This window comes from Mustela putorius, unplaced genomic scaffold (genome assembly GCF_011764305.1).
Source record: "Mustela putorius furo isolate JIRA1106 unplaced genomic scaffold, ASM1176430v1.1 tig00000145_pilon_pilon_pilon, whole genome shotgun sequence".
Classification (NCBI taxonomy): Eukaryota; Metazoa; Chordata; class Mammalia; order Carnivora; family Mustelidae; genus Mustela; species Mustela putorius.
Genome location: NW_025421294.1, coordinates 5,895,335 through 5,913,482, shown reverse-complemented (window position 1 = coordinate 5,913,482; position 18,148 = coordinate 5,895,335). Strand labels below are relative to the sequence as shown.

The 18,148-nt window shown below is 41.4% G+C and overlaps 1 protein-coding gene across 2 annotated transcripts in view; it reads left to right on the top strand.

The window, feature by feature from the left end:
• Nucleotides 1-18,148, top strand: part of LOC101671161 (regulator of G protein signaling 7 binding protein) — a 100,129-nt gene that overhangs the window by 50,120 nt on the left and 31,861 nt on the right. For both annotated transcript variants that reach the window (XM_004764559.2, XM_004764558.3), the window contains exon 3: nt 9,397-9,527. In XM_004764559.2, coding sequence (XP_004764616.1) covers nt 9,397-9,527 — 131 coding nt within the window. The remainder of the gene's footprint in view (nt 1-9,396; nt 9,528-18,148) is intronic.

The window sequence follows — 18,148 nt, the reverse complement described above, 5'->3', positions numbered from 1 at the left end:
CTCTTACCTGTGTGCATGAAGCTTTTGCCTTTTTTGGCAGCAAGTATCTATTATATCCGTCTAGAAATGCAAATGGCCATACTGGCATGAAAGATGTCATCTTTTGAGAGCTATGCAAAAAACACAAATTATCATTGCATGCCAACAGAAAGACAGAATAACCCCACAGAATCCTATTAGATCTAATATCCAAAGAACCTCTGCAATCAGGTGGAAGTCTAAAGCTGAGAAAGTCAACTGCAAAATGCTACGTAAGTCTTAAGGTTTCTCAAAGTCCTTCACATGAACAGAAGAATGAAGCAGGGTGGGGGGGGGGGGGGGGGGGTCACCTGGGTGGCTCAGTGGGTTAAGCTTCCTCCTTAGGCTCAGGTCATGATCCTGGGGTCCTGGAATCCAGTGGGGTTCCCTGCTCGATGGGAAGCCTGCTTCTCCCTCCCTCACTCCCTCTGCTTGTGTTCCCTTTTTTGCTGTGTCTCTAATCATCAAATAAATAAATAAAATCTTAAAAAAAAAAAAAAAAAAAGAACCAGAGGGCTGAAGTCCTAACCCATAGCGGAAGCTCTGTATCTGTTGTTATAATATGACACACAGATGCCAGAAATGCCAACTTTCTACTCTATTCCTGAATCCTCCCCACAGAGCCTTCCTGGTTGAATCCTTTCATGACGCCAAAAAGGGATAATTTCAGGCTGTGTGAGCCACACTTTGGAGTCCCCTTGTCTCTTGTCACCCTTCAGCCCATCACCCTAAATAGCCTCTCGCATGTAGGAGGAGGCCTTTGGCACTGACGACAAGGGATGTGACTGTTTTTCTCTAATTATACAACCCATACGTCATCGCTACGTATTCAAGTATTGGTCAAGTATTGATCATTTTGTGCTGTTACAGTTAAATGAGATGAGTTATCAAAAACTCTCTTGTGGATAAACGGAACAAGTTAAATTTGCTCAGCCGGGTTATCTGAGGTTGTTTTAAAACTGTGTTATCATTTTGGCTAGATCACTGAACCCCTAGTTTTAGCTAAAGGGAAATATGATATCCCCTAAATTAATGACATGATTAAGAATGAAGGGCTGAATGCCCTTTAAATAAACCAAGAGTTTAATATATTGAGCCCTAAAATTCTGGGGGATAAAAGCAGGAATTAACTGCAAGCTGCAATTAATGACCTGGACTTTGAATATAATGAAACGTAATGAGCTGAATTCTTTCCAGTGTAACACATGATAATTGAATGATAATTGACCTCTGAAGATCATTGGTATCAGGTGAAAACAGGACGCATCAGAGGATGAAAATCTTGATTTTTGACTCAAAAAAATATTTTCCAATTATAATGTGAAAACCTACATATGCTTAATTTAAATATAAATATATACCTATGTACATATTTAAAATTAAACTGATCCCTGCTCAAGTCAGGGGGCTACGGCTTTGTTGGAAGCACAGAACCCCCTGCTGACTGTCACCCCAGCAGACAGGCCAGAACCCAGGACTCATTAGACTATCAGCCACATGCTTCTCTTTGCGAGCCTGTACGAATCACAAGACCTGGGAGACCCGAACTAAAGAGCTATTTGCAGACCCCGTATGACACCCAACCAGAGACCATCAAGAGAAAAACACTGAGAGGTTCAGAGAGGAAAAAATGGAAGTTCCAGGAGAGTCTCAAGCCAGAAAGAATAAAGGGCAGGGAGGCAGGCCAAGACAGGATAAGAAAGGTATTTCATTTTGGAGAGTGAAGAAATATTGCTTTGTAAATGTTAGCTTTCCCTGATCGATAAACAGGAGTCTCGAGTATCAAGCAAGGGAAGTCATAATGTGCAGCCCATTAACTCCTTCAACCTCTAATGCCCCGAGAAATGCCCAGAAAGTCCCTTCACAATCACCACAAAAGTCATCCCCTCTCCCCACCCCTGCCCAAGAATGCCTTAAATGGTGACATTTAAAATAAATAAAAGATGATTTATAATTCAGGAGTCATACTTTTAGTCTTCATTATTAAGTATTGTAATGTCAGGAAACTGATGGCTATTGATTTTTTTAAGCGTTTAAATACAGTTTTTACTCTTCAAATGGAAAAAAAAAATGAGTAAGATGCTCAGTAATACTACCCATTATTTATCCACTCTCCCTTCTGGCTTATGGGGAAATGCCAAAGGTCCTGCTGGAGGGCAAACCAAAAGCCACAGGCAGATGAAGACCAGAACAGAGCCCTCAATCAGAAAAGGCTCTCGGGCTTCCGAGGCTTTGCATAAAGGCACCTGAAGAAACCACCCACAGATAATTAAGGTGCACTGCACATTTCACTTTGCTGTTCAAAGTCACGTCTCATTTCTGACTGAACCCCGAACAGCTCCCAGGCGGAGTTTCATCCCAACTCTTGTTCAGTGGTGAGGAAATCCCAGAGCCCTGCGTTCCCATGGAATGGCATGCTGACAAGTGAGAGGAGTTATTGCAATGACTTCTTCTAAGGCTACTGGCGGGAACCAGACTTGCTAGGACCCTCTCTGAAGATCCTGGAAGAGATTGCCACCGAAAACACAAGCTTCATGAGAACTCTCTGAAGAAAGTTTATGAGAAAAATGGAAACAAGTGGGAAAGTCAACTGTTAAATACACAGATACCTTGAAAAATGCTTCTGTTCTTCTGATTAACTAGGCTCCTTTTTTATTTTAGAAAAAGATTTTATTTCTTTATCTGAGAGAGACAGCATGAGCTGGGGGCGGAGGGGTAGGGAGCGTGGGGGACAGAAGGAGAAGGAGAGAGACAAGTAGACACCCCGCAGAATGCAGAGCCTGACCTGGGGCTCAATCCCAGGACTTTGGGATCATGACCTGAGCCAAAGTCAGAGGCGAAACTGACTGAGCCACCCAGTGGCCCCTAAATGGATTCCTCTTTTTATTACAGTGCTTACTTTGGTGTAAAAGAGTACAGTCATTTAGTAGGTACTCAGACCTTATTCTGTTTAGGAACTTGGCTAGAACTTGTAATCATGCTTAAGAATTTGAAACCTAAAATAATACCTGGGGGACACACACACATGCATTTGTGCCTTCTCTGTCCTCTAACTATCCATTGATGACTTGTGCTATGAAGCCACCTTGAGAAGTCTCCTGCATGGAAAATATGAGAAGGCAGGCCTCTGCATCGGTCACTGCATGCGACCTAGACCCAGGGTATCCTGTTGTTAAGTGGAATCCATCTGAGAGGAAACCACTGGGGGTACTCAGAGACATCCTGGAGCTTGCTATCCTGGGGTAAGTCAGTTAATCCCCATCCTCCCTCGCTATTTGCTCTGAAAAATAAAGCAAAGGATATCACCCCCTTCCCTCGTGCTGTTTGGCTCCCTGAGTCTTTCCTTGCCATTTCGCCTCATAGCCGGCGACAGAAGCGATTCTGTTAAGAGAAACTGGGATCTCTCTCTGCTGCAAGCTTGGATTCTGGTTTTGGTCTCTGGGAGCTGACAAACCCCAAGTGCTCATCTGTCATCACCCAAGTCTGTGAAATGCTGAGGGGTTGTCAGTGGGGTCACATCTTTTTTTCTCAGTCTAATGGTATGTTTATTTAACCAAAGTCCATATTTGGGAACTGTAAGCAAATAAAGAATGTTACAGAATAACAGATAATTTTTAAAACCAAAGACTGCACTCCAGCAGAATGCTAAGTAAACACAACTTTGATGTGTTAAGATGGACGGCAGCCAGCTTCGAACAATCCATCACAGTTGTTCCTTGTTTTCCCTCACAGGATCTCACTTGATCCTTGCGAGCCCCTTGAAGTACTTCAGTCGCGAATTGCTGTTACCCCTATTTCACAGCTGAGGAAACTGAGTCTCAGAGAAGTTACCATGGTTTTCCTAGGATCACAGTTCTAAGCAGCAAAGTCTATATTTAGAGCCGAGGGGTTTTTTTAAGATTTTATTTATTTATTCGACAGAGAGAGAGATGCAAATTGGCAGAGAGAGGGGGGGAAGCAGGCTCCCCGAGGTGCAGAGAGCCAGATGCGGGGCTCCATCCCAGGACCCTGAGATCATGAAGTGAGCCAAAGGCAGAGGCTTAACCCAATGAGCCACCCAAGCGCCCCTAGAGCTCAGTTTTCTGACTCCAGACCCACTCCCCTGTTTTTATGTCTTGCTGCCTTCGAATGAATATACAAATCATGACTTCGGGCACAGACTTTCAAAACAACAAAAATTTTGCTGTTTTTTAAAAAGCCAGTAGCAGCAACATAGAACGCCAAAATCTGGCAACCTTGACCAAAGAACTGACAGATGCGGGGCGGAAACATTTCCCTAGTGTGTCCACGCCGGAATTTGACCTTAATAGTCATAAAGTTTCTTTTTTTTTTTAATTGATTTGTTCAATTTATGCCATGTAATTATTTGGGGAACTATAAATCCTTGGATGGCAGGTAAATACCCACCACCTAGATTCTACAATTAACATTCTCTTACACTTCCTTTAATGGGTTATCACCCTGTCTGTCCATTCCTCTAGCCACCCCGCAACCCATATTATTTTCCTGAAGTTGCAGGTATCAGTAACGTTTACCCCTAAGTAGTTTGGCTTGCATATCATTCATTAGAATTCAGTATTTGCTGATGGTTCTTATTTTTTTAAGTAAAATTTGCATATAATCAAATATATAAATCTTAAGTGTACCATCCAATACGTTTTGCCAAATGTATATACCCATGTAATTCAAACCTCTATCTAGACAGAATCTTAACCCCCGACCCCAGAAAGTTCTTTCTCCTCATGCCCCATCCCAAATTCCCTCTGCACCACTATCCTAATCTTTATCACTGACAATCAGTTTTTTCTCTTCAAGAATGACATATAAATGGGGTCATACAGTATTTACTCTTCGGTGTTAAGGATTTTCTCTCTCAAGATCCTGTGTTTGAGAGTCATTCATGTTGTTTTGTGTATCACTTTACTCCTTTTAAGTGTTGAGCATTACTCTACTGTAAGAATATATTAGGTTCTTTATATCCACTCTCCTCTAGATGGGCTCTTTGCAGTTTTTAGGTATTCTAACGAAGACTACTAAGAACAGTCTTATAGAGATCTTTCTGTGACTATGTTTTCATTGCTCTTGTTAAATACCTAGAAATGGAATTGCCAGGTCAAAAGGAGGTATGTTTAGTGTCGTAGGAAACTCCCCAAACCCTTTTCAAAGCAGTTGTACTGTTTTAACTCACATCACCAGTATATGAGAGTCTCTGTTGCTCACATCTTCAGCAACATTTGGTGTTTTCAGTCTTTTTAATTTTAGCCGTTCTGGTGGGTGTTTATCATATTACTTTTTGAATTACCCAACAAGAATATCCACCAAGTATACCTACACTTGCATTATCAAGGGGCATCTTGGGCAATATTTATATTTATAGCCCACTAGTACTATATACCAGTTCAGGCTTCTTAAGCCATGTGATTAAGACATTAAATCTCAGGTGTTTGGGCGGCTCAGTCAGTTAAGTGTCTGCCTTCAGCTCAGGTCGTGATCCTGGGAGTACTGGTATCGAGTCCCACATCATGCTCCCTGCTCAGCAGGGAGTCTGCTTCTTCCTCTGACCCTTTCCTCTCTCGTGTTCTTTCTCACTCTCTCTCAAATTAAAAAAAAAAAAAAATTAAATCTTGGTTCTCCTCCTTTAGGACTAAAAAGTTCATTATTTGACAGTTATTTAAACAATTTTGGCTTCAACCTGAGCTCCAGTTCACTGAATATCATTAATCTTTAGGATGGTTTTCATTAACACTAAGACTTTCAAATTCATCAAAATGATCAGGTTAGATCTTGACTTACACTCATTAGAAAAATAAGGAAATAAGCACAACCTAGTCACTAACCTATAAAATGGCTTTGACTGAATTACATGGGCACCACCACAGTGGTCACTCTCTTAGACCTAAACGTGTTTTTTGTTTTTAAGATTTTTTATTTATTTGATAGACAGAGATCACAAGTAGGCAGAGAGGCAGACAGAGAGAGAGGAAGGGAAGCAGGCTCCCCACTGAGAAGAGAGCCTGACGCGGGGCTCCATCCCAGGACCCTGGGATCACGACCTGAGCCAAAGGCAGAGGCTTTAAACCACTGAACCACCCAGGCACCCCTAAATGTGTTATTAATAACAGTGAGTCCATTTAGATGAAACTTAAGTAATAGGTGGTAAAGATTTCTCCCAGTTAAATTGCTTCCAGTTGCTGGAGGAAGTCATAGGCCTAATTGTTTCTTAATGCAAATTCTTCCTCAGGCCTTCTAATTGATCCTTAGAAAGTTTTCAAGCTTTTACACCGCTGTTTTCTTGGCTTTTGCTGCATTCTGCCTGCTCTAACTTTATTGCTTATTTGTCATGAAAATAACCTACATGATCTTAATGCTCATCAAAAATGTATTTCAGTCCACTGCTCATAACATTAGATGTAAGTCATCTGGCATTCTGTCTTTTAATGAACGTTTAGTGAGCAGTAGCAGTAACGCAGCCAAGAGCTCAGAAGTGGGAGAAATAAACTCTACACAGCTTGAAGCCGACGGAACCTGGTCAAGGCATCGCATGGAACACTAATACGAATGATAGGTTAACTTTTCCACTGCTCTTTTTTTTTTTTTAAAGATTTTATTTATGCATTTGACAGAGAGAGAGAGGTCACAAGTAGGTAGAGAGGCGGGCAGAGAGAGGGAGAAGCAGGCTTCCTGCTAAGCAGAGAGCCTGATGCAGGGCTCGATCCCAGAACCCTGAGACCATGACCTGAGGCAAAGGCAGAGGCTTAACCCACTGAACCACCCAGGCGGCCCTTCCACTGCTCTTTAACTAACTTTTCTTCGTACTTCAATTCTCCAAGATATTAAAGGCTACTGTGCAAGGATTCATAAGAATTTTTGAACTGGAAAATTTATAAAGCAACCTTAGTATTGATTAATTTTTGTTGGGCAGATTATATTTCTGGTGGCACCTATTAGGTTCCTTCCCGTAACACCTAGAAGAGCAAGATGCTTCCACAGTTTGAGAATTCCCCTGGTTACAGAGGCAGTAGGGAGATGGCACCTGAGGGAATGTGATGAACTAGGCATTTTAATCTCTGTCCTGACTTGCCTTTTTCAGGAGCGCTGAATGCACAGCTTTATCGCTCACTGTGTAGCTGTAAGATAATAAAACATACTGGTTCTTATGATATGTTAATATGGTAATCATTTGTGTAAATTACATAAAATGTCACCTATACATGAGTTTGCCTATTTGGGGAACTAACCACTAGGCACATATTTTGTACTTCTGAAAATAAAAATACTCCATGACTTGAAATGATATTACAGTGACTAATTGTCCCACACATCAAATGTGCAATATATACCACAGATTTATCATAGGTTTCTTCTTCTTTATTTTTAACGTGCCTATGTGCCAGCAGGGCCAATGTTATACACAGGTGAAAAGATTCTGGGATGACACTCAGGAAAAACCTGACTGCCTTAATATATTTTTCCGCTAGCCTGCCTTAGGGATGAGGCACTTATCTTCAGATTTTCCTATCAAATTTCCTATCAAGTCAATGTATTATCAGGTAATACATGAATATCACTTTTTATTAAACAAACCATTAATGCCCACTATTCCTCCAGAGTCTGGCAGAACCCGAAGGGATGGAACACAGTCAGAGACATTTGAAAGGCTGAAGGTGATATGAAGGAGCGAGACACTGTGTCTGTGCGGTGGTGGTGAGGGGGGAGGAAGAACCCCGGGGGAGCGGGAGGACAGCTGGAGGGTGAAAGGCACCTGTGGGAGGAAGCTCTGAAAGAAAATCTGGAACTTTTGCAAAAGAGACACTTGTTTGCAACATTAGCCTGGGGCTGGACCCACCAGACACAAATAAGAAACTAACATCATTTATTTTCCAGAGAAAGCCAAATTTTGCATGTAAGCTCTTTTGAGGCACTTTGTTGTGACATAGCAAAGACAGAATAACTTTGCAGCCATCGATTGTACCGAGACCAAAAAATGGTGCATTTTTCTGTTACATAAGCCAGATAGTTAGATAAACTCTACTTCATCTACTAAATAAGTATGGAAAATGAAAATTGATTATTATTGTAAAGGGCTACATAAATGCAAATTCTTTTTACTGTGAGTCCAGAGCTTAAATAAAAATCAAGTCATCATTCTTTTCTGATAATTGTCCCTCATATTGTGCCAGCGACCACTTTATAAAGGAATCAAATCCAAACGCTGCATTATTTAATCAGATTTCATTGCATACTAAATGAACGGGGATAGAAATAAAGGTAACACATTAGGACATGTGACAGAGCTCACTTCTAGGCTACTTCCATTTCTAATGTATCTCTAAATTTTATCCCTTTTATTTAGTTTGCTTTATTCAGTACATGCTATTTTAATGGCATAAAAAGATTTCAATGACAACTAATTATTCCCTTAATAAAAATAAAAGTGATCACTCCATGTTTTATCATATTCCCATTTATCCATTTTTGTAAAAGATTTTATTTATTTATTTGAGAGAAACAGAAAGAGCATGAGGGGGGCGGCAGGAGGAGGCAGAGGGAAAGGGAGAAGCAGACTCCCCGCTGAGCAGGGAACCCAACATGAGGCTCAATCCCAGGACCCCCATATTGTGACCTGAGCCAAAGGTAGATGCTTAACTGACTGAACCACCCAGGTGCCCCCCATTTGTACATTTTATCAGAATCAATAGAGAAAGGCTCATGGACTTGTGAATAAATTTTAGAGCATAAGTTCAGTAATTAATTAGCTTTAGATTGTTAAGCATAATTATTAGAATTGTATAACTTTTCTTTTTCATGAAATTTTTATGTTTTCATTAAAATCAGTTGGCCTTTTTTAAATTAACTATAGCAAACAATAAAGGAATATTCTTCAGACTGAGACAAAAGACCTTGTTCAAAATAATTGATATCTTGGCTCTCTAATCATATTATTCTAGGGTCTTAATATTAAAAAGCTCTCATGGTTGATAATTGAATAGCTCTTTGTTAGTTTCTCTAAAAATAAGAGTTTTTAATCTCTTTTTGTGGCTAGGAGAGTCTTATGACTTAAAAATATTTTGGAAATTTGTTTCAATGCTTAAATGGAAAATGATACTTTCAATTACTTAAAACATTTATAATTTTAAGCTCCCAGCAGAAATCTGCTGCTAAGGGGAAAAAAAAATTAAAAGCTGTTAGTCAGAAAGACGCTTATGTAAGAACTGTGACATTGGTCATTGCTATGAAAGCAGGAAGTCATCCTATATTTTAGAGTCAAGGCTTAACAGAATTTTTATCGAGCATTTTCCCCTCTCGGAGCTGAGACAAATGGCTGAGGAGTGAAATCTTAAGAAATGCTCACGGCTTTTCTCCTTCATTCTGTTGCAGCCCAGAAGATGGTGAGATCCATCCAGAAATCTGTCGGCTTTATATCCAGCTGCAGTGCTGCTTAGAAATGTACACAACAGAGATGCTCAAATCCATATGTCTGCTGGGGTCTCTTCAGTTTCACCGAAAAGGTATCTGCCTTTAGCATACTACCATAAACACTGATGTTACACAAAAGCTTATCTTTTCCATAAGGCCTGGAAGCACCCTGCTGTACACACAGTTGGGATGGATGTCAGTGTCCAGGAAGCATCTGATACAAATTAATCAAAGAAGTCTATACCAGTACTAAGTGCCTAGGAACACGGGTCATCTTGAACAGAACCTGTGGTAGAAACTGTTCTCAGATGTAGTCTTTTACCACTTGCGAACATGACTTCGGTTACAATTGGCACAGAGAGCAAAAATACGTAATGATCTTCCTAGGGGTAAATGCCATCCAAGACGGCTGCTCTTTCCCTAAATGAATTTGGCTGCAAGACGACAAATTACATATTATGTCTCAAAGATTTAAAAATAGGGGGAACTCAACCAACAATAGGGAGGCATATGAGTAACAGAAAAATCTCCTTCCTTGACTTAAACGATAAAGGAACATACTGACTGAAACGTCCAGAGATGGCAGTGACTTTAGTGTGGTCTCATCAAGCTTTTGACCCACACACCAAAGGATACCCTGCCTTCTCCTAGGTGGTGGCCTTACCCTCACACTGCTTTCCCCCACATGAGCAGAGGGATCCCCGCAGTTCCAGTCATCACATCTGCCTACTAAAAGATCCATACAGAGAATTTCTCCCCACCAGAGACTCAGATGTGTTGTGAGCTTCATTCTGATTGGACCAGGTGGGATCATGGGTCTGTGCCTGAACCAATCGCTTTAGTCAGAGGGATGGAATTATACTGATTGATTTTAAAGCCCATTCCTGGATCTAAAATAGGAGTCCACACTACCCAACCATTGGCCATTACGTGATGGGAGCAGGTGGAATAGAACAGATGCTGGGGAGGAAACCAGAAGTTTCTGTCAGTGGAAGATTCAAGCTCTATTTCTTTCCTCATTCATTGCACAATAATTTATTGGAAAGCTCCTGAATGCAAACACTTCTTGCTTGAGCTCAAAAGGATAGGATGATGTATAGAAGGTAATCCTTACCTGTAATTTAAATCCAGAGAGAGAAGAAACCCCTATAATATTCAGGGAAAATCTTATAGAAAGGGTGAGGCTTGAGCTAGGTTATGAAGATAAAGTTGAAGCAGGGAAGGAAAAAGAAGGACCTTGCAAGGGAAGAAGCAGTTAAAGTAGAGATTTGAAATCAAATGAGCATGGAATTTGTGGGGAAGTAAACGGCATGACAAAGAACTTGTAAAAATCAAATCTTGTGTATTCATGGATATATGCACAAGGCAGAACTAAAAATAGGATTATGCCACACTGCTCCCAAGAGAGAACATTTTCTTAAAACACGAGTATTTTTTTTTCCTTTTTCCTTCTTTAAAAAAAAAAAAAAGATTTTAATTATTTATTTGAGAGAGAGCACACAAGCTGGGGAGAGCAGTAGAGGGATAAGCAGACTCCCCACCAAGCAGGGAGCCTGATGGGGGACTCGATCCCAGGGCCCTGAGATCATGACCTGAGCTGAAAGCAGACACTTAGCAGACTGAGCCACCCAGGTGCCCTCCTTTTTCCTTCTAAAGGCAGAACTTTCAACAGCTTCTTTTTTTTTTTTTTTTTAAACTTCTGTTATTACTGCAAGTGAACATGTTAGGAGAGATGAGGTCCTAGACACTCCTGATGCCTGATCAGAAAACTGAATACTCATATACACTGATGGCCATTCAAATAAGTTGTCCCTGGCCCAGTGTCTTCTCTTTTCCTGTCTGCTCTCAATCTCTGTCTCTGTCTCTCTTTCTCTCTCTCTTTCACATACACACACACACACACACACACATTCTCACATAAACTGACATATACAGATTATATACAGAGTACATTTTCACTCTTTTTAATTATGGTTGAACAGAACATAATAGTTTTTTCCTGAGGTCTGCACTGGCTCTTACATATTTTATTTCACGGCCACGAGGCCACAGGAATCGTCCTCGTTGATGACATGTCCGCAACACCCAGTGTCCTCCAGCTCCACTATCGCTCTAACTCCTCAGAGTGCCACTTGGTCTCCTGCTGTCCACTCCTACTCTGTCTTCTCACGATTGGCTTTTGAAAGACGAACCCTTCTCTGCTAGCTCTCTGGTCAGAAGGAAAAGGTAGGGGCCCCTGGGTGGCTCATTCCGTTGAACTTCTGAGTTGATTTCAGCTCAGGTCATGATCTCAGGGTGGTGTGATCAAGCCCCTCAAGGAGCCTCACTCAAGTGCAGAGGCTGCTTGTCCCCTCTCTGCCCCACTCTGTTCCTCCTCCCCCTTATCCTTGCTCATGCACTCTCTCTATATAATAAAATTAAATTAAATTAAATTAAAAAAAGGAGTCCCTCATGCCAGTTTATTCCTTACTGTATTTGGTCTTGAGCACACAAGTAAAAAACACATCCCCTCTTGACTGATCAGCTCATTTGGTCTTCACTTCCTGCTGCCTTCACTGTCAGTCTCTGATCTGCTTCTTTCCCTGCCTCTTCTTTTAAAAATAAGTCCCCCTGGAAAAAGAAAAAAGAAAAAAAAAAGTCCCCAGGTCTCTGCTCTAGCACCCGGCCTTCTATGTCCGACTCTAAAAAGAATCTGCCTGATAATGTCGTTGATTGCTCCCACATGTAGGATTAAGGCTGTGCTTGGACATCTATTTTATTCTTCTAAAATCAGCATTACTTAAAGTGCAAATCCTTAGCAAATCTGCTTCAAAATTACCCAGGATGCTGAATAAACACGCAGGCTTATGGACCCTGCCCAGGACCTACCAAATCAGAATCTCCAGGGGCTTTCCAGGTGATTGTGAAACACAGTGAGGAATGAGAGCTGTTGCTCTACCTGCGAAAGGAAAGGAAATCAAATCACCCCACCATGTGACTAAAAATGAAAACTTCCAATTCCTTGACTTGCCATTCCCTAGTCACCTAAGTATATGCTTTCAACTTTGTTCTCTGCTTTCTTCTTTATCACCCAAGGTGATTAAAAGCAAACACCAAAGTAGTAGGCATCTCTGATGCACAGAGCTGTGGGTGAGGACTGGTGCTTTCTCCACCAGCCCTTGACATGACCTTGACATCAAGCTGTGGTTCCCAAAGTTCAGCCTCTCCACTGGCAGCACCAGCTTCCCTTGTTAGAATGCAAATTCTTGGGCCCCACCCTAGGCCTACTGAATCGGAAACCCCTCAATTTACTTTTTTGCTCCTTGACAAAAATTAAAAGAACAATTCATGGAGACGTTTCTTTAACGGAATACATTTGTAACCTTCTCGACTCACCATCTATAATTAGCAAACCATACTTCTTTACTCTTTTCGAGTATGTATATACCATCTACCCCTGGTCAGCCTCCTGTGTTTCCAGAAAACCCCTCCAAGAGCTGTCTTACGGATGGTTGCCTCTCTATGAGTACCCATAGAGGTAAGGCAGCAATGAAGAGAAGGACATTTTCTTATCAGTGAGACATCTTCACACTAGATATAAAGACAATAGTCTTACTTAAAATCTAAAAACAACACCAAAAATGGAAATAAGTCATTAAAAGTAGACCCCCCCCAAATGTCATTAAACCAGACAAAATAAGGCACTAAAAAACATGCATGAAAATACACACTGGACAAATACCCTAAAAATTTCTGGAATGCCAAATAAAATACCAGCTCTTGGGAAGGATGGTTCCATTAAAGAAATCATTTTTAATTTTCCTGGCCCCATTTTTTTATTACACTTCTCTATTTCTTTACTTTCCTCATTAATTTCCTTATTACACCTAAGAGATTAACCCTCTAATTGTTTTCAAGTCCTGGCTTGTTTATACTGTTCACTAGTTTATATTCCCACCATCAGGATGGCATAGAAAATGTCAGCTGATGTCACTAGTTTTTGCTTTTTCTATCTTTGGTGTCATTGGAAAGTGGAGAGTAACCTGTGTCCAGAAGCCTTCAGCTAATACACAATAAGTTTATGATATCTGCTGCTAGCAATCTGGAAGGCCTTGGCTGAAAAGAATAGAAACACTTGACTCCAGTGACCATGGACTGCCAGAAATAACTGGAAGAAATATGTCCAGGGAGCCTGGCTGGCTCAGTCAGTAAAGCATGCGAGTCTAAATCTCAGGATTGTAAGCCCGAGCCCCACTTTGGATGTAGAGATTACTTAAAAATAAAGTCTTTTAAAAAAAGAAAAAGGAGGGGCACCTGGGTAGCTCAGAGGGCTAAGCCTCTGCCTTCGGCTCAGGTCATGGTCTCAGGGTCCTGGGATCAAGCCCCACATCAGGCTTTCTGCTCAGCAGGGAGCCTGCTTCGCCTTCTCTCTGCCTGCCTCTCTGCCTACTTGTGATCTCTGTCTGTCAAACAGAAAAAAAGAAAAAGGAGTAAATATATTCATAGACCACAGCACAAGTCAAGAGATGTAACATGCATCTTGTCCTATAAACATAGTACCACACGTAACAGTAGACACTGGGGAATGAGCAAAGTCTAAGCCTTTTGACTGCATGAGAACAAGAAATGGGGAAGGGATGAGGAGGAAGGCTCTACCAGAGTAACTTACTAAGAAATGGACTTAGGATGTGTGATTATGGAAAAATATATAAAGCCTTAATTTTTTTTATTTAAGGTTTTATTTATTCCTTTCAGAGACAGAGAGCACAAGTGGGGAGGTGAGGCAAAGGGAGTGGGAGAAGCAGACTCACTGCTGAGCAGAGAGCCTGATGCAGGGCTCTACCCCAGGACCCCAGGATCATGACCTGAATCGAAGGCAGACGCTGACGGAGCCACCCCGGCACTCCACAAAGCTTTTTTTTTTTTTTTTTAACATTTTTTTTTTAAGATTTTATTTAGATTTTATTTATCTATTTGACAGAGAGAAATCACAAGTAGATGGAGAGGCAGGCAGAGAGAAAGAGAGGGAAGCAGACTCCCTGCTGAGCAGAGAGCCTGATGCGGGACTCGATCCTAGGACCCTGAGATCATGACCTGAGCCGAAGGCAGCGGCTTAACCCACTGAGCCACCCAGGCGCTCCATCCACAAAGCTTTTAAATGAGCAATGGAGTGGAACCTGAAGTGTGGGTGATTTCCAACCTCAGGAACGGTGGTAGAGGTGGCAGGGGGAAGCACGGATCAAGAAACCAGCCCCTTCCACCAGATATACACACGTCTGTCTCCCAAGACTTAAGATGCCAGATAATGTAATCTTTTTCCAAACATAGTGGTATCTCTGGTGTGGCCTGTCTAGATCTCACTAAGTCCCTTCTTTCAGGAAGTCAGTAGTCCTCCGAGTCTCAGTAACAGTGACTCCCACTGTAGTCTGTGACACTTGAAATCTCTTTCTGCTTAGAATTTCCTTCTGTTATGCTTTCCCTAATGAATGATTAAAAAAAAAAAAAAAAAAAAAAAAAAGAAGCATTTGGCTGACTCTTAGGTTAGCTAATTTCTTCTTGCTCTGTGTGAGTGTCACCAGCTGGCCACCCCCTTCTCCTTCACTATTGTGTTTCCACCAGGGAGAGGGAAGGACTTGTAATCCAATCATCCAGTCTGGCCAATCTTTGTTGTTGTTGAGATTTGATACTGAAGCCAGTGTTTCACAGTTATGTGGACTTTTAATTTATTTTCATTCTCCTCCCCTCATGGCTAGCACCAAAGTCCCGCACGTACTGTGTATCACATTTAGTTTCACCCCTGGGTAGGCATGAGCTTACCCTTTGGAGAAAAAGGGCACACGCAGTTACTGCAAGGGCAAAGAGTATGGTTTCTTTCTGGGAAAAATAAGGCTCAGATCATTTTGAAGCTCCTTCAGTGAGCTTGAATTTAGTACCGATGATTGTTTTCCTCTCCCAATTAAGCCAATTAGGAGTATGCTGAGTCCTTAACAGTATCTTCAGTGGAACTTCATGCTCTTTCCATGCACCATGCTTCCGCATTTTCGCTGTCTCATTAAGTCTCATTGGTACAGTCTACTTGGAAATCTTTTTTGTAATTTACAAGATCACGCTACTGCCAAAAAGAAGGAGAAGGAGGAGGAGGTAGAGGTGGAGGAGGAGAAAGAGAAGAAAAACAGCAATAGAATGCTTTTCTTTTTTTCATGGCCAACAAAATTAAAGGCAATTACAGTAATGGGAGGTAAAAATCCAGATTTAATAAAGGCACTGGGTTGTACCACGTAGCGTGTGGTTCTGAAGAATTGTTTGTTTCGAGAAGATGACAGATGGGAATAATTTTAGTCATTTTGTAGTTTCATATTCTAACATTTAAAGTTGTGGATTGGACCACTGCTTGACAGAGTGTAATTTCTATGTTTATAGTGCAAAACAGTTGCTCTCCCTTCTTCACACTTAGTTAGGTAGGCAATCTTTTCCCATAAGTGAGCCCATGTATCGCATTGACCATCAGCGCCTGCCGCCTGCCTCCCGAGGAAATGAGATTGCAGGTCTCATTCACTCTGTTGGCAGAAAGTAGAGCCACATTTCTAAAGGAACTCAGTGATCCTGCTATTCTGACCATGGCTTTCCTCTCTCTCACATTCTTCCCCCATTCGATCCATTTTGGCAACATGGCCATTCTCAAAGGAATACATACAATAGAACACTCCTGTGCCCCACCCCCCACGCATGAACTTGAGCTTTCCATCTGTGTTTTTGTCTCACCTTGCTCTGTCAGTGGCCCTCTTTGACTCCACTCCACCTCTCAGCCCCAGCTTACAGCAAAATTGCCTCCAGGTCCTTGGAGGCTATAATGTAATCACCAAGGGAAAGGACAGCGGAATGTTAAAAGTTGAAAAATCTTAATTCAAAATCTAGTGGAAGCTGAGAGCTCAAGATACTGTAATGAAAAATTAACAAACTGCTATCCAGCAAAATACAGGATGCACTCAAGACAAAGAAGAGAATATGAGCAGTAAAGACTCCGAAGTATTCAAGTCTCCTATTAAGAAATGTAAAGGTAGGGGCGCCTGGGTGGCTCAGTGGGTTGAGAGCCTCTGCCTGCGGCTGGGGTCATGGTCTCAGGGTCCAGGGATCAAGTCCCACATTGGGCTCTCTGCTTCCCCCTTTCTCTGCCTGCCTCTCTGCCTACTTGTGATCTCTCTCCCTCTCTCTTTGTCAAATAAATAAATAAAATCTTAAAAAAAAAAAAAAGAAATGTAAAGGAAATGACCCACACAAGTAACGGAAACAAGCAACATAAAAACAGAAATAGAATACTGCCACAAACAGAATCTGCCACAAATGAAGACTTTATTTTCCAAAGTAATGAGGCAATTGATACTAAAATAGTGCAGCAGGTTAGAAGAAATGAAGCAGAATGAATCTTAAAGCAGACTATGATTCAAATTCTGAGTGAAAACATACATTCATTCTTTGAACAAAAATTTAATGAGACTCTGTCGTATCTAAGGCTCTGTTATAGGTGCTAAGGGTCTTTTACAACCAAGGCTGAAGAGATCTCTATTATTGCGGAGTATATAATCTAGTGCAGAGAAACAGTTTAAAAAAGGGGGGGGGGGAGAAAGGAAGGAAGGAAGGAAGAAAAAGAAAGAGAAAAGAAAAAAATTTAAATGTTCTAAAAATCCCCAATACTAATAAGTGCAGTGTCAGTAATGTCGCAATTAAAACAGAATGTGTGATATCATACAAAGTGACTAGGGAGCTAGCCTAGAAGGGATGGTCAGGAGTACAGAGGACTATGGGGGAAGGAGAAGAGTCCTGTATCTCTTCTGAATTGAAAAATGTTTACTTTCCGGTGTATGGGTAAGAATGGGGCTCTGTTGATGAGAACATTTTTATTTTCCACTATAAGTCTTATGGCACTGTGCATATCTTCCTAGCACAGTGTAGAAAAGCCTTTGAAACTACTTTTTAGTACAGGTGAACAACTAACTGAATTAGTGTAACTTTTTTCTATGCAAATTACATGCTTTTTAGAAACATGGGTGTAAAGGTGGATTACCTCACAAATAGCCTCCATTTCCTCCATGTTTTTTCACAGTGCACCTCCCAGTTCTAGAAATCCTTGAAAGTGAGAAGAACTATCTAGATAAGGTTCCATACATGCTTCTCATGTAGACCGTGTTCATCTCGCTCACAGTCGGGATGAAACCCGTGTGAAAGCTTTCCCTGAGCATAGCAGATAACGTGTCAGGAGTACAAAGAACATGGGAAATTTGCCCCCATCATCAAGGAAATGATAGTGCAGTAGTATAATATTAGCTCAGAGAAGATTGGTTTGTTTTGTTTTGATTCCTGGGGAAATGTATGCAATTGGATAATATTGACATTGCTAGACACCAGAGGTCAAACTCAGGGCCTCCAAAGAGACCCTGTCGAGAGCAGCGCTTCCCAGTGTCACTGGTGGACTGCAGATGGGCAGGAGAGCAAGAAGGAATGGAAGGGAGAAAGGGAAAAGGAACCGAGAAAAATACAGAGGGAGAAGGAAAAGGGTGGAAGAAATAAGAAATCAAGAGAATGAAAGTCAAAGTCAAGTATGATAAAGAACCCCCTACATCTGTAAATAAAGGACCCCAGCCCCATCTGCCAGCGCCAGTGCTGAGGACTTCTGACATGGAGGGAGCTCAGTGGAACTCTTGAGGCTGCCCCACAATCAGATGTGTTTTTTATTTCT